General features: G+C 42.3%; 1 protein-coding gene across 1 annotated transcript in view; it reads right to left on the reverse strand.

Moving 5' to 3' along the window:
* The window catches only part of DNAH11 (dynein axonemal heavy chain 11), a 481,578-nt gene that overhangs the window by 318,010 nt on the left and 139,616 nt on the right, over positions 1-23,952 (reverse strand). The window contains exons 17-22 of the mRNA XM_073677778.1: positions 17,311-17,565; positions 17,055-17,224; positions 14,447-14,669; positions 4,007-4,123; positions 3,816-3,902; positions 299-457 (exon numbers count right to left, since the gene is read on the reverse strand). Of these exons, the coding sequence (XP_073533879.1) occupies positions 299-457; positions 3,816-3,902; positions 4,007-4,123; positions 14,447-14,669; positions 17,055-17,224; positions 17,311-17,565 (1,011 nt within the window). The remainder of the gene's footprint in view (positions 1-298; positions 458-3,815; positions 3,903-4,006; positions 4,124-14,446; positions 14,670-17,054; positions 17,225-17,310; positions 17,566-23,952) is intronic.

Below are 23,952 nucleotides of genomic sequence, written 5' to 3' on the forward strand. Positions count from 1 at the left end.
ATCCACGTGATACATTCAATCCTGTTTTGAATGTGTCAAAGGTTATCATCAGTTTGTATTCCCAAATTCTTCTCTCTCTCCGAGATTTGAAGTTGCTTTTTAAGATGAGCAGATTCATATCTGTTAAACTGTGGTCAGGGCTGGAAAAGTGCTTTGCTACTGGCTAACACAGTATAAATATTCTTTACCTTATCTAAAGTATTTATCTGCCAATGAGCCTGCAGATAAATATCTAGCTTATTTTAAAGTATTTTTTACATACTGTGGTAGAGGATGTTTATATAAAATATCCACAAACCTGAACATTATATATAATATCCCACAATTCTTTAAGCAGTTTAGTTTCCTCGCGGCATTTCTTCATCTGCTTATAATCGGGAATGACTACTTCAAACAGATCAGCAGAGTCATGTATGTGTTTCACTTCTAGCTCGAGGGAACGTAGATCTTGGTTGGCCTGGAAGAATAAGGCAGATATTGTTTTTAAAGTGATAGAAGAAGATGAATTTAGGACATTTGTTTACTAAATGCAAGCAGATCAACTGTCAATTTTAAGAAAGGGAAGAGGTTTTTAGGAAACACATCTCCCCAATGGACCTACTTTAATCACAAAATGTTTTGAATCTTGCCAGTGGTTTTGCTTGCAATCATGAAAGAAGCAGGCAACTATTATCTGGATATACAGTGGTGGCCAAAAGTATTGGCACCCCTGCAATTCTGTCAGATAATACTCAGTTTCTTCCTGAAAATGATTGCAATCACAAATTCTTTGGTATTATTATCTTCATTTAATTTGTCTTCAATGAAAAAACACAAAAAGAATTGTCCTCAAGCCAAATTGGATATAATTCTACACCAAACCTAAAAAAGGGGGTGGACAAAAGTATTGGCACTGTTTGAAAAATCATGTGATGCTTCTCTAATTCGTGTAATTAGCAGCACCTGTAACTTACCTGTGGCACCTAACAGGTGTTGGCAATAACTAAATCACACTTGCAGCCAGTTAACATGGATTAAAGTTGACTCAACCTCTGTCCTGTGTCCTTGTGAGTATCACATTGAGCATGGAGAAAAGAAAGAAGACCAAAGAACTGTCTGAAGACTTGAGAAACCAAATTGTGAGGAAGCATGAGCAATCTCAAGGCTACAAGTCCATCTCCAAAGACCTGAATGTTCCTGTGTCTTCCGTGTGCAGTGTCATCAAGAAGTTTAAAGCCCATGGCACTGTGGCTAACCTCCCTAGATGTGGACGGAAAAGAAAAATTGACGAGAGATTTCAACGCAAGATTGTGCGGATGGTGGATAAAGAACCTCGACTAACATCCAAACAAGTTCAAGCTGCCCTGCAGTCCAAGGGTACAACAGTGTCAACCCGTACTATCCGTCGGTGTCTGAATGAAAAGGGACTGTATGGTAGGATACCCAGGAAGACCCCACTTCTTACCCCGAGACATAAAAAAAACCAGGCTGGAGTTTGCCAAAACTTACATGAGAAAGCCTAAAACGTTTTGGAAGAATGTTCTCTGGTCAGATGAGACAAAAGTAGAGCTTTTTGGGAAAAAGCATCAACATAGAGTGTACAGGAAAAAAAAAGAGGCATTCAAAGAAAAGAACACGGTCCCTACAGTCAAACATGGCGGAGGTTCCCTGATGTTTTGGGGTTTCTTTGCTGCCTCTGACACTGGACTGCTTGACCGTGTGCATGGCATTATGAAGTCTGAAGACTACCAACAAATTTTGCAGCATAATGTAGGGCCCAGTGTGAGAAAGCTGGGTCTCCCTCAGAGGTCATGGGTCTTCCAGCAGGACAATGACCAAAAACACACTTCCAAAAGCACTATAAAATGGTTTGAGAGAAAGCACTGGAGACTTCTAAGGTGGCCAGCAATGAGTCCAGACCTGAATCCTATAGAACACCTGTGGAGAGATCTCAAAATGGCAGTTTGGAGAAGGCACCCTTCAAATATCAGGGACCTGGAGCAGTTTGCCAAAGAAGAATGGTCTACAATTCCAGCAGAGCATTGTAAGAAACTCATTGATGGTTACCGGAAGCGGTTGTTCGCAGTTATTTTGGCTAAAGGTTGTGCAACCAAGTATTAGGCTGAGGGTGCCAATACTTTTGTCTGGCCCATTTTTGGAGTTTTGTGTGAAATGATCAATGATTTGATTTTTGCTTCATTCTCTTTTGTGCTTTTTCCTTGCAAGCAAATTAAATGAAGATAATAATACCAAAGAATTTGTGATTGCAATCATTTTCAGGAAGAAACTGAGTATTATCTGACAGAATTGCAGGGGTGCCAATACTTTTGGCCACCATTGTATACAGTATGTTTCCCCTTTTCCACAAAACTGGTCTTATGGGACAGAAAAACTATTAGTATTTCCTTCTGCTTTGCTCAATTACCTACAACCACCCCTGACAAAGCATTGCTGAAACGCGTGTTGGGTAGTTGGCGGGTGAAACCTAATATGCACTTTACATTATTTATTGTATGGGACTTCAATATTGTTGGCACCTCAATTCATACCTTTTTTACTTGTCTTGCATTTGACTTAACTACATGTTCATCCTTTAATTTGCTTTTTATTTATTTGTCACTTATACTTTTGCAACAATCCTTTATCCGCTACCTATTTATTATGTGACTAATATTCAGGTATATGCAATTTTTCCATTTACGTGTCATCTCTCCATGCATTTGATGTTTGGTGTGATTTTAACTTATTGGCTCTCCACACCCAATTTTGTCTATGTTTGTTATATTAGATATTTATTCCCCCTTTTTTTTATCAATTACTTAAAATAAAACATTTTGATCATATTTTATTTATTTAGTCCTTCTTCTTGGTTTTGCAATTACCTACAAGTGCAATACATTTCTGCTATGTTAGAACTTGAAGGGGTTGTCCACTACTCGAAAAACCTCTTCTCAATCCCTATAAAAACACTTTTTCTCACCGATGGCATTGTCGTTCCAGCGAGGTCAGCACTGGCTCTCTCAGGGCTCATGTGAAATTGTTATGTCATGCGATCCCTGTGGCCAATCAGTGCTAGCTTTACTCTCCTCTCCTATGGATGTAACTGACATCCGGAGGAAGTGAGAGAGTAGCCGCAGCTATGTCTTCCTCCAGATGTCTGATTTGTCTGAAGGAGGGGAGAGTGAAGCCAGCGCTGACTGGCCACAAGGAGCGCATGACATAATGTCACTCGAGCATTGGGAGTGCCAGTGACAACATTGCTGAAACTGCTTGGCACCGGAGGTGAGTACAAGGCTATGGTCAGACGGCCTTATACTCCCTCACCTGAGAGAAACGGGCCAATTATGCAAATGACATTCTGATCAAACTGTGATCAGAGTTTGATCCAAGTGTCAGCATAGTGTGATCATCCCAGACAATCGGAGGATACTGTGTGGGATGAAGATAGAGAACAAAATTTCTTCGTCTTCTGCATTCTGGGAGTCCGCAAAAATCGGACTGCAATAGGATGTCATCCGAGTACAGTCCGATGTTTTCCACGCACCCATAGACTTCAATTGGTGAGTGTCTTCAGACTTCAAAGTGAAATTGCAACATGCTGCGATTTTTTTAACTAATTCTGTCAGTGAAAAAAATTGTGCATTAGCACCATTGGCTATCCGTTAAAAAAAAATCTGATAGCACTAGTCTGATGAGTACTCTGGTGTGATGGAGCACTAAGTGTTATTATTTTACTGGGTGGAAACATAGGGATTGAGAAGGGGTTGTTGTGGACAACTCCTTTAATGTCCAAAGCATCGCATTACAAACACTTGTTGACTTCTTATTTTACATACTTTATCCAGCAGAAGATACGGATTCTGGGAATTATATGAAAATGGAGCTTCCAGGCAAAACATCTCTCGAAAATTATTCTGTTTCATCTGCAAATTAAGAAAAACAGAGTAAAGTGGATGTCTGTGACTTTGTGACATTGCTGGCTGAACCATAAAATACTGCACAAAGTGTGATACAGAACTTTACTTACATCAAAAGCAACACATCTTTTCCTGACAACAGACACTTCTGCTATCTGCAGGGGAGCCAGGTCGTGTTTCACAGTAATTGCAGTTTTTTTGGTGTTGTTCCATTTTTCTGGCAGCTCCTACAGGAGATAATATGAAACTAAGAGTGCAAACAAATATTGAGATGACATGGAAAGACAATGTAAAAGTTTTTCTTTTTATCGTTTTGCTACATAATTTATATATGAGGTAGAAAGAAATAATTGTCGGCATATTAGTGAATTCGGAGAGTACATACATTGTAAGTGAAAGATGAAGTACTCGGCTTTATGCAAGGAGATGGACATAATGCCCAAGTTCAACCTTGAAGAAACAAGTGTAACGTTATATTGTGTAATGTAAATGGTGATATGCGTTAATGACGTTAATAATGTGTGTTGCTCAACAGTAGGTAGAGTTAGAGTTAAGTATGAGACTAGCCCAGAGTGGGAGGGGCTAAGGTGAAGGAACAGAGATAGTTTCCTGTTGGAATGTCAGATAGTCTCTTTTCTACTCCCACTGGGCCCTAAGGTCTGATGTGAGCAGCGCCGCATGATTTGGGTGTCCCTAACATGAGAGCAGACCATGACAGAGGACATAGAGATACTAGTGTAAAGATGGAGAGAAGTGACTGAAAGGCAGAGAGGTCGATTGGAGACAGGTCCCAGGAAAGGACGCCTAGCAGTACGACCAAGAGTTTATAACTCAGAGAGGAAAAGGGCCAAGGCGAGACAGAGTATGCGAGATGAAGAAAGTGCCCTGGGCGGGAGTTCATGAGTGTCAGAGACAGAGAAGATAAGTACCGGCCATACTGGCAATATAGTTCCCGAGAGGGGAAAGAAGACGCGGAACTGCGGGCTGAGAATAGGACTCTTGCTAACTGGACTGTAGTACTGAGCTGGGTTGTGATGAAGTAGAGAAGAACAATGAAGATAGAGAAAGAGCGAGTAATGAGGAAGGTATTGAAACAGAGTGTGGAAATTGCTCCGTATTCTGAAGGAAACATCCATCAAGTTATGTACCCACTATTATTAGTATTAGTATTAGTTATTATTATTAGCTAGCTACTGTATATAATCCGCACCAAGTTAACGATTAGTAAAAAGTTCATTTTTGACTGGTGGTCTCTCTCATTGAACTGTCAAACATCTGGCCCTGGCCAACCCAAGTCATCGGTTACATGCAGCCTGCAAGGTTGTAGCGCCCCCACAGCACAAGTCCACACACACAGCCAGGAGCCCCACCTTCATATAACATGCCAGGGCATAAGAGACGAGCACTTAGCCCACGGCTACCATCCTGCGCCATGTTACAATTACAAAGCACAAAATTTTAAGAAATGCTCCCCTATGTGCTTCAATTCTTTATATATAGTTTTGTGTATAGGCAAGTAAGAAGGTACAGTGGAAACCAGAAGTTTACATACACTATATAAAAAGACACATTTGCATGGTTTTCTCAATATTTGATATGAAATCATAATAAACCTTTCCCGTTTTAGGTCAATTAGGATTACCATCATTTTTAATATTTGCCAAATGCCAGAATAATGAGAGAGAGAGAATGTTTTAAGGCATTTTTATTACTTACTGCAAAGTCAAAAGTTTACATACACTAAGATTACTATGCCTTTAAACAATTCTGGACTGCCCATATGATAATGTCATGTGTTTGGAAGCTTCTGATAGGTTTTTTGGCAAGATCTGAGTTAATTAGAGACACACCTGTGGATGTATTTTAATGCACACCTGAAACACACTGCTTCTTTGTGTAGCATCATGGGAAAGTCTAAAGAAATCAGCCAATATATCAGGGAGAGAATCCTTGGGAACAATTTCAAGATACCTGAAGGTGCCTTGTTCATCTGTACAAACAATTACAGCAAGTACAAACAAAATGGGAATGTTCAGCCATCATATTGCTCAGGAAGGAGACAGGTTCTGTGTCCCAGAGATGAATGTGCTTTGGTCCGACATGTGCATATCAACCCAAAGAGAAAAGCAAAAGACCTTGTGAAGATGATGGCGGAAGCTGGTAAGATTGTGTGGGGACAGACAGGGCAATCTGTCACAAAGACCGGGATCGCCGAACGATGTGCTGCCTCCCTGGCGCTCGAGTCCGGCACATCGCGGATCGGGTTGACAGGTTATTGGGTGGGGCTGGCGAAGACCCAGCGGTCATGGTCCACATCGGCACCAATGACAAAGTGAGTGGTAGATGGAGGGTCCTTAAAAATGATTTCAGGGACCTAGGTAGGAAGCTTAGGGCAAGGACCTCCAAGGTAGTTTTCTCAGAAATACTACCAATCCCGCGAGCCACACAGGAGCGCCAACAGCAGGTTAGGGAGGTGAATAAGTGGCTAAAGAGTTGGTGCAAGGCAGAAGGGTTTGGGTTCATGGAGAACTGGGCCGACTTCGCGGTCGGCTACAGGCTCTACCGTAGGGACGGGCTGCACCTCAATGGGGAGGGTGCAGCGGTGCTGGGGAAGAAGATGGCTAATAGGTTGGAGGAGTTTTTAAACTAGAGACGGGGGGGGGGGAACCAAGGAAATAGGTGGGATGTGAGGCAAGCAAGGGGGAAGGGGAGAAGTGAATATAATGAGGGTGGAGAGGGGGGTGGGGATAGTACAGTTAGATCATTAGAGAAGAATAGGATGCTAAATAACCCCAAAGTTTTATCTTGCATGCTGACCAACGCAAGAAGCCTGACCAATAAGGCGGATGAGCTGCGGGCGCATATATCGGAGGAGAGGTATGACATCGTAGGTATAACAGAGACTTGGCTAGACGATAGCTACGACTGGGCGGTAAATTTATTAGATTATAGTTTATTTAGAAGGGACCGGAAACAGGGGAAAGGCGGAGGAGTCTGCTTATATGTAAAGTCATGTCTAAAACCCAGACTAAGGGAAGATATAGGAGAGGGAGAAGAGGGGGTCGAGTCCATGTGGGTAGAGATAGAGGGAACTAAAAATAATAATAAAATATTACTGGGGGTCTGCTATAAGCCACCCAATATAACAGAGGAGAATGAGAATCTGCTATTAAGACAAATAGACAAAGTAGCAAAACATAATGAAGTGATTGTAATGGGGGATTTCAACTACCCGGATATTGACTGGGAAACAGAAACCTGTAGATCTCAGAAAGGAAAAAGGTTCTTGACAAATATTAAGGATAATTATCTCTCCCAACTAGTGCAGGAACCAACGAGAGGGAAGGCCGTGTTGGACTTAATATTGACTAATAGGCCTGATAGAATAACTGAGGCACAGATAGGGGGGCACCTAGGTAATAGCGACCATAATATTATCGACTTCAAAATGCCCTTCAGTAGGGTTATCAATAAGGGAACAACAAAAACATTAAACTTTAGGAGGGCGAAGTTTGATCAGCTGAAAGAAAGCCTTCAACTTATTGACTGGGACAAAGTTCTTAATCAAAGGAATACGAATAGTAAATGGGAAACCTTCAAAAGAATTCTGAATACTCAGTGCGAGAGATATATACCGTATGGGAATAAAAGGGCCAGAAATAAGAGGAAACCAATATGGTTGAACAAAAACGTAAAAGGGGCGTTAAATAACAAAAAAGAGGCATTCAAGAGATTAAAACAGGAAAACAGTAAGGAGGCACTAATGTGTTACAAGGAAAAAACGAGAACCTGTAAAAAACAAATAAAAATGGCGAAGGAGGAAACAGAGAGAGGTATTGCTAGGGAAAGTAGATCAAATCCCAAACTGTTCTTTATGTATATAAATAGTAAAAGGATTAAATCGGATAATATTGGACCGATAAAAAGTGAGAAAGGCAAAATCATAGAGAAAGATGAGGATAAAGCTAATCTATTAAATAATTTTTTTTAGACAACTTTCACAAAGGAAATCGAACTAACAGGCGAAATGAGAAGTGACAAACTTAATCCTCCACTAAGTATGACAAATCTAACCCAAGCTGGGGTACAGAAACGCCTCAGTAACATTAAAATAAACAAATCACCAGGACCTGATGGCATACACCCACGGGTACTAAGGGAACTAAGTAATGTGATAGACAGACCGTTATATCTTATATTTAAGGACTCTGTTGAGACTGGGTCTGTACCACTTGATTGGCGACAGGCGAATGTAGTGCCAATAATCAAAAAGGGAGCGAAAAGTGACGCCGGAAACTATCGGCCGGTGAGTCTGACGTCCGTTGTGGGCAAAATTTTTGAAAGCTTCATTAAAGAGGCAATTACGGAGCATTTTGATGCTAATAATCTTTTAATCCCGAACCAACATGGATTCATGAGGAATCGCTCCTGCCAAACAAACCTGATTGACTTCTGTGAGGAGGTTAGCTCTCGAGTAGATCAGGGGGAACCAGTGGATGTCGTGTATCTTGACTTCTCAAAAGCGTTCGATAGCGTGCCACATAATAGGTTGGTATACAAAATGAGAATGATGGGGCTGGGGGAAAATGTCTGCAAGTGGGTAGCTAACTGGCTAAAGGATAGAAGGCAGAGGGTGGTTATAAATGGAATATACTCAGATTGGGTAAGCGTCACTAGTGGGGTACCACAGGGGTCTGTACTAGGCCCAATGTTATTTAATATCTTTATTAACGACATAGTCAACGGGATAAATAGTAAAATATCAATATTTGCAGATGACACAAAGTTATGTAAAACAATTAATACAAAAGAGGACAGTGCAGACCTACAGAGGGATTTGGATAAGCTGGGTAGGTGGAGCATTAAATGGCAAATGAGGTTTAACGAGGAGAAATGTAAGGTCATACATATGGGAAGGAAAAATGGAAGTCACCAGTACTCCCTGAATGGGAAATCATTGGGGAATTCAGAGATGGAGAAGGACTTGGGCATCTTGATTGATAGCAAACAGGGTAATGGGATGTATCAGAAGAGGTATAGCTGCAAAGGATGAGAACATTGTTCTTCCACTGTACAAAGCACTGGTCAGACCACACTTGGAATACTGTGCTCAGTTATGGGCCCCAATATATAGAAAGGATATAAATGAGCTTGAAAAGGTACAAAGGAGGGCAACAAAATTAATAAAGGGAATGGAGGGACTGCAATACCCAGAGAGGTTGGCAAAACTAGAACTATTCAGCCTGGAAAAGAGAAGGTTGAGGGGGGACATAATAAATGTGTACAAATATGTTAGGGGACAGTATAGAGACCTTGCCAGGGATTTGTTCAAAAGGAGGAATATTACGGTAACAAGAGGGCATTCACTAAGACTGGAAGAGAAAAGGTTTCAGCACCAGCATAGGAAGGGGTTCTTTACGGTAAGAGCAGTGAGAATATGGAATTCACTGAGTGAGGAGACGGTAATGTCGGATTCACTACACCAGTTCAAGCGGGGACTGGATGCATTTCTAGATACCAGGCAGATTTCAGCATATACTTAAAAATAAAATAAAATAGTAAGTTGATACAGGGATTTATTCTGACTGCTGGTTTCAGAGTCGGGAGGGAATTTTTCCTCAGGTGAAGATTGGCCAAATCATTTGGGGTTTTTGCCCTCCTCTGGATCAACTTTAGCAATTACAGAACTAACAGGTCGAACTTGATGGACGCAAGTCTTTATTCGGCTTTACAAACTATGTTACTATGTATGTGTCAATATCCACAATGAAACAAGTACTGTATTCAACATGGGCTGAAAGGCCATTCTGCCAGGAAGAAGCCATTACACCAAAAGAAACATAAAAAAATCCAGATTAATGTTTGCAAATGCACACGGGAACAAAGACCTTCATTTTTGGAGACATGTCCTGTGGTCTGATTAAACTAAAATTGAGTTTTTTTGGCATAATGATAATGACCATCATTACGTTTGGAGCAAAAAGGGAGAAGCTTGGAAGCCTAAAAACACCATCCCAACTGTGAAACATGGGGTTGGCAGCATCATGTTGTGGAGTTGTTTTGCTGCACACCCAGGTACCATTAAAAAAGCTGTAAAAAAAGAATAAAATAAAAAATAAATATATACTTACCTTCTGGCGGCCCGCGGTGCGCTCCTCCTTGCTTCCCGACACTTCGCGATGGAATGAAGGACCTGCGCTGACGTCAGAGTCATGTGACGGGTCACACAACGCTGACGTCGGCAGGTCCTTCACTCTACCGCTGCTGGGACGGTGAAGCAAGACAGCGCGGGCCATTGGAGGGTAAGTATATATATATATATATTTTTTTTTTTGACATTCTCTCGGTCACACTATATAAATCCATGCCTTTTGCATGGATTTATATAGTGTGACCAAGTTGTCAAGCACTTTGTAATTGATGCTAAAATTGCTTGGAAAGCGCTTGACAACCCGCATGCGGAAATGCAAGTGAAGAACGCTTCACTTCCGCATGTCCCTGGCAGGAAAACGCATGTACAATCCACATGTACAATCCGCATGTACAATCCGCATTTACAATCCGCATGCGTTTTTTCTGCCAGGGAAATGCAGAAACGCTCAGGAAAAAATCCTGAGCATTTCTGCATCGTGGGCACATAGCCTTAGGATAACAAGTATATATTTGACCCAAGTCATTCAGTTTAAGGGCAATGGTACCAAATACTAATGAAATGTATGTAAACTTTTGACTTTGCAGTAAGTAATAAAAATGCCTTTAACATTCTCTCTCATTATTCTGGCATTTGGCAAATATTAAAAATGATGGTAATCCTACTTGACCTAAAGCCGGAAAGGTTTATTCTGATTTAATGTCAGATATTGAGAAAAACATGAATATGTGTCTTTTTATATAGTGTATGTAAACTTCTGGTTTCAACTGTATATTAAAGGTTGTCAAGATTCATTAAATATGTGGTCAAGGCTGCTTATACTTTTAAATAATAAAATAATCAGTACTTACCTACTGGAGCCTCTGCGGTTCCAGTGTCACAGCTTGCTGGAGTTCTTTGCTTACACGGCTGCAGAGTGATATCACATCTATAGCACGCGACCACTGCAGCCAATCACTGGGCTCAGAGTTGATGCTGACATAGGTCACACAAAACCATTCACACTGATTTGCTGTAATAATCGTGGTGTAGCCATGATGTCACTGTTATATACCCTTTAAACATAGAACTCAGGGGAAAGTTGGCACTAGAATATAGTACACCTTATTTTGTGATTTTAAGCATAAGCAGCCTTGGCCTCCATTTATGATTAAATAGAACAACCCTTTAGGAATCCCAATACAAAAGCTACAAACAAGGTTTTTCTAATACAATCCACAGGGAGAAGATTGGAACAAAACAAAATCGTGTAAACTGCGTGCTAGCAAATGCCAGGAGCCTGACAAACAAGATGGATGAACTGGAAGCAGAAATATCTACAGGTAACTATGACATAGTGGGAATAACCGAGACATGGTTAGATGAAAGCTATGACTGGGCAGTTAACTTACAGGGTTACAGTCTGTTTAGAAGGGATCGAAGAAGTCGGAAAGGGGGTGGAGTCTGTCTATATGTAAAGACGTGTCTAAAGCCTACAATACGGGAGGATGTATGGGAGGGAAATGAGGAGGTCGAGTCCTTATGGGTGGAGATACATGGGGCAAAAAACAATAATAAAATTATCATAGGAGTCTGTTATAAGCCACCAAATATAGCAGAAGCCACGGAAAGTCTATTAATGAGACAAATAGATGAAGTAGCAAAAAATAACGAGGTGATTATTATGGGGGACTTCAACTACCCCGATATAGACTGGGAAACCGAAAGCTGTAGATCTCAGAAAGGAAACAGGTTTCTGTCAATTATCAAAGACAATTATTTGTCACAACTTGTGCAGGAACCAACTAGAGGGACGGCCCTTTTAGACTTAATATTAACTAACAGGCCAGACAGAATAACTGAGGTGCAGGTCGGGGGGCACCTGGGAAATAGTGACCACAACATTATACAATTCCACATGTGCTTCAGTAGGGTGCCCAGCAAGGGAGTCACAAAAACACTGAACTTCAGGAGGGCAAAGTTTGATCAGCTAAGAGATGCCCTTCACCTTATAGACTGGGATAGTATCTTTAGTAATAGGAGCACGGATAGAAAATGGGAAATTTTCAAAACAGTCCTACATAGTCACTGTAGAAGGTACATACCTTATGGGAATAAAAGGGCTAGGAATAGGAGGAAGCCAATGTGGCTAAATAAGGAAGTCAAGAGGGCAATGAAAAACAAAAAAGGGCTTTCGGTAAACTTAAACAAGAAGGCAGCGAGGAAGCGCTAATATCTTATAGGGAAAAAAACAAAATCTGTAAGAAACAAATAAGAATAGCAAAAGAGGAGACAGAGAGACTAATTGCCAAAGAAAGTAAAACGAATCCCAAACTGTTCTTTAACTATATAAACAGTAAAAGGATTAAAACTGATGGAGTTGGCCCATTGAAAAATAACCTGGGTAAAATCATAGAGGGCGATGAGGGTAAAGCAAACCTACTCAATAGCTTCTTCTCCACTGTTTTCACAAAAGAAAACAATTTATCGGAGGAAATGCAGAGTGATAAAGTAAACCCTCCGCTAAATATCACCCACCTAACCCAGGAGGAAGTTCAGAAACGCCTAAATAATATCAAAATAGACAAGTCACCAGGCCCAGATGGCATACACCCCCGGGTACTAAAAGAATTAAGTAATGTGATAGACAGACCGCTGTATCTTATATTCAAGCACTCTTTATGGACAGGGTCTGTCCCACTAGACTGGCGCCAAGCAAATGTGGTACCAATAGTCAAAAAGGGGTCTAAAAGTGACCCTGGGAACTATAGACCAGTCAGCTTAACGTCTGTTGTGGGTAAATAGTTTGAAGGATTTCTTAGAGATGCTATTGCAGAATATCTTAATGATAATAACTGTCTAACTCCATATCAACATGGATTCATGAGGGATCGCTCCTGCCAAACAAACCTGATGGCCTTCTACGAGGAGGTGAGCTCACAGCTGGACCGGGGAGAGTCAGTGGATGTTGTATACCTTGACTTCTCCAAAGCGTTTGATACCGTGCCACACAAAAGGTTGGTATATAAAATGAGAATGCTTGGTCTGGGGGATAATGTGTGCAAGTGGGTAAATAGCTGGCTGAGTGATAGAAAGCAGAGGGTGGTTATCAATGGAGTAAGCTCAGGGTGTGTCAGGGTTACTAGCGGGGTGCCTCAAGGGTCTGTCTTGGGCCCTATATTATTTAATATATTTATTAATGATCTAGTGGAAGGGTTGCATAGTAAAATAGCAATATTTGCAGATGATACTAAACTTTGTAAAGTAGTTAATACAGATGAGGATAGGGCACAGCTACAGGAGGATTTAGATAAATTGGGGAGTTGGGCCAAAAAATGGCAAATGGGGTTCAATGCCGATAAATGTAAGGTCATGCACATGGGAAAGAAAAACAGCAGTCACCCATACATATTAAATGGGAAACCGTTGGGGAAATCTGACATGGAGAAGGACCTGGGCGTCTTGGTTAATAGCAAATTAAATTGTAGTGCCCAGTGTCAGGCAGCAGCTGCGAAGGCAAATAGAGTCATGGCATGCATCAGAAGAGGAATAGGGGCATGTGATGAGAACATTGTTCTTCCTCTGTATAAAGCGCTGGTAAGGCCGCACTTAGAATATTGTGCACAGTTCTGGGCTCTGGTGCTCAGGAAAGACATATTGGAGCTAGAGAGGGTACAAAGGAGGGCGACTAAGGTAATAAAGGGAATGGAGGGACTAGAATACCCAGAGAGGTTGTCAAAATTAAGCCTATTTACATTGGAAAAGAGAAGGCTTAGGGGAGACCTCATAAACATGTATAAATACATCAGGGGGCAGTACAGAGATCTCTCCCATGACCTGTTTATACCAAGGATGGTGACAAAGACGAGAGGGCACACTATGCGTCTGGAGGAAAGGAGGTTCCTGCACCAGCATAGAAGGGGATTCTTTACGGTCAGAGCCGTGAGACTCTGGAACTCTCTGGGAGAGGAAGTGGTGATGTCCAACTCACTTAACGAGTTCAAGAGAGGCCTGGACGCCTTTCTTGAGAACAATAAAATTACATCTTATGCTTAGTTAATTAATCCAGGGATTTAATCTGACTGCCAGATTGGTGTCGGGAAGTGAATTTTTCCTCAGTGATGTAAATTGGCCTATACCGCATGGTTTTTTGTTGCCTTCCCCTGGATCAACGCTGCGGAATAGCTGCAGTGCACAAGAAATAGGCTGAACTGGATGGACGATTGTCTTTTTTTCGGCCTTATAAACTAAACTATGAAACCAGATCTCTGGCTGCTTTCTATAAGTTGTGCTTTAACCTATTTCTAGGATTTTCTCTGACTGTAGGAACTGGACATAGGATTATAGGGCGCATATTCCTACCTAGGTATCTGTGCTGGTAATGTACTGGTACTAGTAGTAATGTACAGAGAAAAGTTACCTCCAGCTGTGTGTAAATCTGATCCGGCAATTTTTGTCCGTAACTTTCTAACAAAGTAATGGTCTGTTTAATAGGTTCGAAGAGCTCATCGGTTGCTGCCTGTCTGTCTCTCACAGCCTGAATGTGCTCCATAACGCCAACAAGTGCACTGTAATCTCCTTCTGGCACTTTCTGCTGAAGACCAGCATCTGTCACTTTAACAAATTCCTCCAAGTCAGACAAACTAAGAAAATACAAAACATGAACAAAAAAATGTAATTCCCTGTTCACACTGGCATTTTTCCCATTCTGTATTTTCTTTTAAAGGAGGACTCCCATTAAAATATGTATCCTCTTATTATATTGCAATCATATATATATATATACACTGTGTACTTACATTTGCTCATTTTGCCTTTCTACTCAGCTAATTTTTCTCTTTTCCATTAGGTCTATGACATCACGTGATTAAAAACTGACTAGCTGAATCCTTCTAAGCTCTTTGTAGAAACAGGAAATCTATTTTCCCTGCATGAGTCATCACTGCAAAAGTCCTTGGCAGAGGGAGGAGCGGAGCAGCTGTGTCAGGAGTTGAAGAGGGGAATGACTCATGCAGGAAAACAAGGCTTTCTGTTTCTAGATAGAAAAAAGAAAAGAGAATTAACTGGGTAGAAAGGCAAAATGAGCAATTGTAAGTACACAGTGCTATATAATATGATGACTGCAATATATTAAGAGGATAAAAACTTTGATGGGAGGAGGAGTGCTTCTTTAAGGCAAGAGCAGAATGGGGTCCAGTGCCATTTTTACCATTGGAAATATTGTAAAGCAGACGGACCCCATTATAAGCTGATACGTCCATGAGGAGTAATATGGAATCCACGTGAAAATGGATGACCCACATATGCCATATTTCTATTAACAGTGGAAGCAATGAGTGTTCTCACACGTGTTGGTTTGATGCTGTTTTTTAAACCAAAACTAGTAGTGGATTAAATAAAAGAAAAGTAAACCCTGCATTAACACAGCACATGTATTAACACTAACACTCAAAGCAGAATCAAATTAACATTGCACAAATGAAAATCATTAAGAATAGATATTATGGAAAATTTATTTTTTTAGACACACATATTTAAAGGAAATTAAAGATTAAAAAACAATCATTTTTATTGTGTACCATACTTCATTTAGAGTTGTATTTGTGTCTTGGTCTTTTATCCTACTGTTCTCAATGGAAAAAAGCACTACTTAGAAAATTACATTCATGCAATACAGCTTTACAAAGGAGAAGCTCTGAGAACATTTTTTACAACTACTTATTGAATTCACTGCTGACGCCCTGTGCCAAGATCTGCTCCCTGTCCCCTCTCACAGCATGTAGTCTCAGATAACAAAGGGAGATAGAAATGTTTGATTTTTCTCATTCCTATTGTTTATTTATTAGACAAGATAAAAGTTTGGTGACTGCAGAGGCATTGGAATATGAAGGAGACCCTACACAGTATGAAGTGAGGAAGAGGTTACTTTTCCCTAATAAGAAAACTAGAACAAATATTTTTGTTGGTCCAATTAAAGCACCACTACAGCGTTTTTTTAATTTTTCTGCTGAATTGGTGTCACTAGTCTAAATTTCCTGCCCCTATTATAAAAGGGGTTGTTCAGTCAAAAGTGATAAGTCTACAGTCACTCTTTGTGATTGCAGACTTATGAATCCCCCCAGCGCAGACACTGTGCGCTGTGGGGATTCACCGGTATGAGACCCGGGACCGGAGGCTATGTATACGTTGTACATACCCCCGGTCATTCAGTGTCGCCTCTCTCCATTCACTTGTATGGAGCGAGGCTACGCCGCGTCTAGTGATGTGAAAGCCTAGTGGGCACGACCGACTAGAAGGCGCGGCCTTGCTCAATTCAAGTGTATGGAGAATGAGGCCACGACCACTAGCCGGGGATATGTATAACTCATACATACCCTCCATTACCAGGTCTCATACCGGTGAATCCCCACAGCGCACAGTGCCTGTGTTGGGGGGATTCATAAGTCTGCAGTTACACAGAGTGACAGCAGACTTATCACTTTTGACCGGACAACCCCTTTAAACTTACCAGCTGCAGTCTTCTTCCATTATTGGCGATGCTCCGGTCTGTCTTTTGAAGGTTATGACCTACAGGCTCGCTCCAGTATTTACTGGGCGATCCGGAAGTCACTACTTAATGTGTGTCTATGAGAGCTAGAAAAAGGCTCTTCTAGATTTACATTGAGAACTTGTGACCATTAACTCGGACTTCCGGAAAGTCAGAAGTTGAACTCATAAGTTGTGTGGGATCGGCCCGGAGCCGGGAACAGCTGAAGACGACAGCTGGTGAGTATCATACTAGGGTCAGGGAACTTAGATTAGTTGGAGACCACTCCAGCGGTGAAATAAAAAAAAAAAAATTGCAGTGGTGTTTTATACAAGTGTAAAAAATTTGATAATCCAGCACCACACTTACTCGAATAGATGGATTTGAGTGTATAACTTCAAGCTGCTGAATTTAGTTGCAATACTATGAGCATGTTTGTCCTCAGAAATAACCAGATAAGGCAGCCTTACCAAAAATATCCAGTAATTCGGAAACTGCTCACCTGTCAACAACAAATCTGAGAAGATGCTCCTTAAACATCCAGCTCCATTTCCTTATGACCACAAGCATGCTCATTTTAAAAGGCTTTAAATCCAGCCTGAACCAACTTTCAAAAACCATGGTATCCTCAGAAGAAAACATCTGGGTATAAAGGTTTTCATAGATGTCAATCTAGAATGAAGAGAAAATAATTTCTAAATTATTGTATTTTTATAATTGGTGGAGGAGTTAGATGCCGATTTAATGTGGCTTCTTACCTGGTCATTAAACTGATTTATAGAGGGTGGATTTTCTGGAACTCCATCATCAACATGGGCCTCTATTTCTTCTGATGTTAACACATGACCATATAAAAGAAACTGTCTCATGAACTCTGATCTGTCATCTGTCCACAGGTAAGAATAGGAATCATATGTGCTTCTGAAATCTAATACTTTGCTAATAACAATTGTAATCTTCTCCATAATTCCTTGTCGGATTTCTGAAAGGTCACTCATTTCATCTAGGTCATTCTGTCACACATAAGAAAAGACCAGAACGATAACATGGTTAACATTTCTTGCCAAAGCTTACTTCCTGATAGCAAACTCGTTAAAGAATGTTAGGAAATGGGTTCCCTAAATCTGATATAGCGGCTTAGATGAAACAGGCTTATTTTGATTAGGTAATGAGCGCCAATTGACTATATAGACAAGTCAATCGGCGCTCATTCACTAGCCTATTTAAACCGTTCCAGAAATACAGAGGGTAATGATTGTTAAAATTATTTTTCGTCCCTAAATAGCATCAAGTTGTCAGATTATTACTACAGTGGCCCTAAGAGTCACCATTACTGTGTGCGGAACAAAAGGGGAATCAACACTATGCAAAGCAAACTCTGAAGAGACAAGTTGTGACTGGGAGAAGTGGTCATGGAGGTCTGAGCTAGACGTACATATGAGTGTAACACCTTCAGTGATACCTACGTGTACAGAGACTGAAGCTGCTGGAACTACACAGACATTCATAGCAGCAGACATTAATGATTCTTTTGATGCACTGCCCTGGACTACAAATCCCAGTAGACACTGCTCCTCTCTGCATCATAGGGGAGGAGGAGCAGCAGAAGAAGGGACTGATTGGCTGAGCAGGTTGGAGAAGAAGGGGGGAGCTAGCAGCAGGGGGATTAAAGGATGCAATCCTCCATTACAGACATGTGAGAGTCTGATACTGGAGAGCAGGGGACAGAGGCACAGAGTGAGTACTAATCGTCCAGCCACTCAGTGTGTGAGAGGAGAAGATAACCCTGTAGCCAAACCACATCTGCAGACCAGCCAGGCTACCAGGAGATATCCATTGCCGCCTGGTTTAACTAAGAGAACAAGTCATAACTAGTGTTGAGCGATACCTTCCGATATCAGGAAATATCGTATCGGATTGGATCGGGCCGATACCCAAAAAGTATCGGATATCGCCGATTCCGATACCGGAAACCAATGCAAGTCAATGGGACAGAAATATCGGAATGAAAATAAACCCTTTCTTTCCTTGTAGGTTAATTCTACATGAAGTAAAACAACTAAGAATAATGTAGAATGACATGAAAAGCCGGCAATTCAGCAGCGGCATTCACCGGTACCCGACAATTTACAACAGAAAGAATAGAGCTTCACACATAGATTAGATAGATAGAAACATGTCAGTCACATATATATGAAGTACAGTGACAGTGTTGGTTACTGTACTTGTCATTTAGTGTAAAGGATTTATTAAAAAAAATATTAGTGTTTTCGTGCACCGTCTCTTTAAGAAAGCCGGCCGGCAATTCAGCATCTGTACCTGACAATTTATAACAGACAGAATAGAGCTTCACACATAGATTAGATAGATAGAAACATGTCAGTCACATATATATGAAGTACAGTGACAGTGTTGATTACTGTACTTGTCATTTAGTGTTAAAATAAAGGATTTATTTAAAAAAAAATTGGCGTGGGGTTCCCCTTAATTTTAGGCTCTAGCGGAGGTTAAGCAGACAGCTGGGGCAAATGTTTGAAGCCTGGGAAGGGGGTAATACCCACGGAGCTTCCCAGGCTACTAATATCAGCCCCCAGCTGAATACCTAGCCTTTACTAGCTATTAAAATGTGGGAACCCCCCAAAAAAAATAACGTGGGGTCCCCCCTAATTTAATAGCTAGCACAGGCTAGGCAGACAGCTGGGGGCTGATATTAATAGCCCAGGAAGGGTGCCATGAATATTGGCCCCCTCCCAGGCTAGAAACACCAGCCGTCAGCCGCCCCAGAAATGGCGCATCCGTAGGATGCGCCAATTCTGGCACTTAGCCTCGCTCTTCCCACTGCCCTGTAGCGGTGGCAGTGGGGTAATAGGGTTGGGGTTGATGTCAGCTTATAATGCCAGCTGACATCAAGCCCAGGTTAGTAATGGAGAGGCGTCTATAAGACACCCCCATTACTAACCCCATAGTCAAAGTTAAAGAAAAACACAAACACCCAGAATAAAGTCCTTTAATTGAAATAAACACACAATTCTTTATTGTTCTAAATTAAACCATACTTACCATCACGCCCATTCCAGCTGAAGCCAACGATCTCCTGCAATAAAAGTAAAATAATAAAGCAACCTCATCCTTACCTTTCGATGGTTCCCAGGACCGGTCCAGCTCTGCTACATCGAGATGACAGGCTGCACCGCAGCAGAACGCTGCCATCCAGCCTGTCATCCCGCAGACACTGAGAAGCGCAGGCATGCTTGCGCTCCTCAGTGTCTCTCTGTGACGTCATCCAGATGAGCCGAGTTCATGTCCAATGAACTCAGCTCACCTCATGCACGTCACTGACAGCGTGGGAAAATTCTCCTGCACTCAGCGCTTCAGCGTGAGAATTCTCCCACGCTGTCAGTGACATACATGAGGTGAGCTGAGTTCATTGGACATGACCTCGGCTCATCTGGATGCCGTCACAGCCAGACACTGAGGAGTGGAAGTATGCCTGCGCTTCTCAGTGTCTGCGGGATGACAGGCTGGATGGCAGCGTTCTGCTGCGGTCCAGCCTGTCATCTCGATGTAGCAGAGCTGAAGCTGTCGTGGGAGCTATGGAAAGGTAAGGATGATGTTGCTTTATTATTTTACTTTTATTGCAGGAGATCGTTGGCTTCAGCTGGAATGGGCGTGGTGGTAAGTATGGTTTAATTTAGAACATTAAAGAATTGTGTGTTTATTTCAATTAAAGGACTTTTTTCTGGGTGTTGTGTTTTTTTAAATACTTTACTAGAAATTCATGGTGGTCATGTCTAATATTGGCGTGACCCCATGAATTTCGGGCTTAGGGCCAGCTGATAATGCCAAGCTGGCCTTAACCCCTTTATTACCCAGTGAGCCACCGCACCAGGGCCCTGGATGAGTTGGGTACAGCGCCAGAAGATGGCGCTTCTATGAACGCGCCATTTTCTGGGGCGGCTGCGGACTGCAATTTGCAGCGGGGGTGGCCCAGAAAGCTTGGGCCTCCCTGCGCTGCAGATTCCAGCCCCCAGCTGCCTAGTTGTACCTGGCTGGGCACAAAAATAGGGCGAAGCCCCACGCATTTTTTTTTTTAATTATTTCATGAAATTCATGGAATAATTAAGAAAAAAAGGGCTTCCCTATATTGTTGTGTCCAACCAGGTACAAATAGGCAGCTGGTGGTTGGGGGCAGCCCGTTCCTGCCTGCTGTACCTGGCTGGACACAAATATAGTGCGAAGCCCCACGTCAATTTTTTTTTAATTATTTCATGAAATAATTTTTTTAAAAAAGGGCTTCCCTATATTGTTGTGTCCGGCCAGGTACAAATAGGCAGCTGGTGGTTGGGGGCAGCCTGTTCCTGCCTGCTGTACCTGGCTGGACACAAATATAGGGCGAAGCCCCACATCAATTTTTTTTAAAATAAATCCTTTATTTTAACACTAAATGACATTTGAGGAGTTAATAAAGATGCAGTCCCTAAATTATTATTTATTTTTTAATTAATTTTTCCCAAAACTTTTGACGTGGGCTTCGCCATATTTTTGTATGCCAGCCAGGTACAGCATCCAGCTTCTATGAACGCGTCATTTTCCGGGGTGGCTGAGGACTGCAATTTTCAGCGGGGGGGGGGGGGCAGAAAGCTTGGGTCTCCCTGCGCTGCAGATTCCATCCCCCAGCTGCCTAGTTGTACCTGGCTGGACACAAAAATAGGGAGAAGCTTCAAGTATTTTTTTTTTTTAATTATTTCATGAAATTCATGAAATAATTAAGAAAAAAAGGGCTTCCCTATATTGTTGTGTCCAACCAGGTACAAATAGGCAGCTGGTGGTTGGGGGCAGCCCGTTCCTGCCTGCTGCACCTGACTGGACACAAATATAGGGCGAAGCCCCACGTCAATTTTTTTTAAATCATTTCAGGAATTTCATGAAATAATTAAAAAAAATTGATGTGGGGCTTCGCCCTATATTTGTGTCCAGTCAGGTACAGCAGGCAGGAACGGGCTGCCCCCAACCACCAGCTGCCTATTTGTACCTAGCCGGACACAACAATATAGGGAAGCCCTTTTTTTCTTAATTATTCCATGAATTTCATGAATTTAAAAAAAAAAAACGTGGAGCTTCGCCCTATTTTTGTGTCCAGCCAGGTACAACTAGGCAGCTGGGGGCTGGAATCTGCAGCGCAGGGAGGCCCAAGCTTTCTGGGCCCCACCCGCTGCAAATTGCAGTCCGCAGCCGCCCCGGAAAATGGCGCGTTCATAGAAGCGCCATCTTCTGGCGCTGTACCCAACTCATCCAGGGCCCTGTTGCGGTGGCTCACTGGGTAATAAAGGGGTTAAGGCCAGCTTGGCATTATCAGCTGGCCCTAAGCCCGAAATTCATGGGGTCACGCCAATATTAGACATGACCACCATGAATTTCTAGTAAAGTATTTAAAAAAAACACAAACACCCAGAAAAAAGTCCTTTAATTGAAATAAACACACAATTCTTTATTGTTCTAAATTAAACCATACTTACCATCATGCCCATTCCAGCTGAAGCCAACGATCTCCTGCAATAAAAGAAAAATAATAAAGCAACCTCATCCTTACCTTTCCATGGCTCCCACGACGGCTCCAGCTCTGCTACATCGAGATGACAGGCTGGACCGCAGCAGAACGCTGCCATCCAGCCTGTCATCCCGCAGACACTGAGAAGCGCAGGCATACTTCCACTCCTCAGTGTCTGGCTGTGACGGCATCCAGATGAGCCGACAATGAACTCGGCTCACCTCATGTACGTCACTGACAGCGTGGGAGAATTCTCCTGCACTCAGCGCTTCAGCGTGAGAATTTTCCCACGCTGTCAGTGACGTGCATGAGGTGAGGTCATGTCCAATGAACTCGGCGCACCTCATGCACGTCACTGACAGCGTGGGAAAATTCTCACGCTGAAGCGCTGAGTGCAGGAGAATTTTCCCACGCTGTCAGTGACGTGCATGAGGTGAGCTGAGTTCATTGGACATGACCTCGGCTCATCTGGATGCCGTCACAGCGAGACACTGAGGAGCGCAAGCATGCCTGCGCTTCTCAGTGTCTGCGGGATGACAGGCTGGATGGCAGCGTTCTGCTGCGGTCCAGCCTGTCATCTCGATGTAGCAGAGCTGAAGCTGTCCTGGGAACCATGGAAAGGTAAGGATGAGGTTGCTTTATTATTTTACTTTTATTGCAGGAGATCGTTGGCTTCAGCTGGAATGGGCGTGACTGTAAGTATGGTTTAATTTAGAACAATAAAGAATTGTGTCTTTATTTCAATTAAAGGACTTTTTTCTGGGTGTTTGTGTTTTTTTTAAATACTTTACTAGAAATTCATGGTGGTCATGTCTAATATTGGCGTGACCCCATGAATTTCGGGCTTAGGGCCAGCTGATAATGCCAAGCTGGCCTTAACCCCTTTATTACCCAGTGAGCCACCGCATCAGGACCCTGGATGAGTTGGGTACAGCGCCAGAAGATGGCGCTTCTATGAACGCGCCATTTTCCGGGGCGGCTGCGGACTGCAATTTGCAGCGTTTGGGGCCCAGAAAGCTTGGGCCTCCCTGTGCTGCGGATTCCAGCCCCCAGCTGCCTTGTTGTACCTGGCTGGACACAAAAATAGGGCGAAGCCCCACGTATTTTTTTTTTTAATTATTTCATGAAATTCATGGAATAATTAAGAAAAAAAGGGCTTCCCTATATTGTTGTGTCCGACTAGGTACAAATAGGCAGCTGGTGGTTGGGGGCAGCCCGTTCCTGCCTGCTGTACCTGACTGGACACAAATATAGGGCGAAGCCCCACATAATTTTTTTTTAATTATTTCATGAATTTCCTGAAATAATTAAAAAAAAATTGACGTGGGGCTTTGCACTATATTTGGGTCCAGCCAGGTACAGCAGGCAGGAACGGGCTGCCCCCAACCACCAGCTGCCTATTTGTACCTGGTTGGACACAACAATATAGGGAAGCCCTTTTTTTCTTAATTATTCCATGAATTTCATGAAATAATTAAAAAAAAAAAACGTGGAGCTTCTCCCTATTTTTGTGTCCAGCCAGGTACAACTAGGCAGCTGGGGGATGGAATCTGCAGCGCAGGGAGGCCCAGCTTTCTGGGCCCCCCCGCTGCAAATTGCAGTCCGCAGCCGCCCCGGAAAATGGCGCGTTCATAGAAGCTGGATGCTGTACCTGGCTGGCATACAAAAATATGGCGAAGCCCACGTCAAAAGTTTTGGGAAAAATTAATTAAAAAATAAATAATAATTTAGGGACTGCATCTTTATTAACTCCTCAAATGTCATTTAGTGTTAAAATAAAGGATTTATTTTAAAAAAAAATGGCGTGGGATCCCCCATAATTTTAGTCTCTAGCGGAGGTTAAGCAGACGGC

Source organism: Phyllobates terribilis, unplaced genomic scaffold, assembly GCF_046119375.1.
Source record: "Phyllobates terribilis strain yellow unplaced genomic scaffold, ASM4611937v1 Scaffold_4__5_contigs__length_816908805, whole genome shotgun sequence".
Classification (NCBI taxonomy): domain Eukaryota; kingdom Metazoa; phylum Chordata; class Amphibia; order Anura; family Dendrobatidae; genus Phyllobates; species Phyllobates terribilis.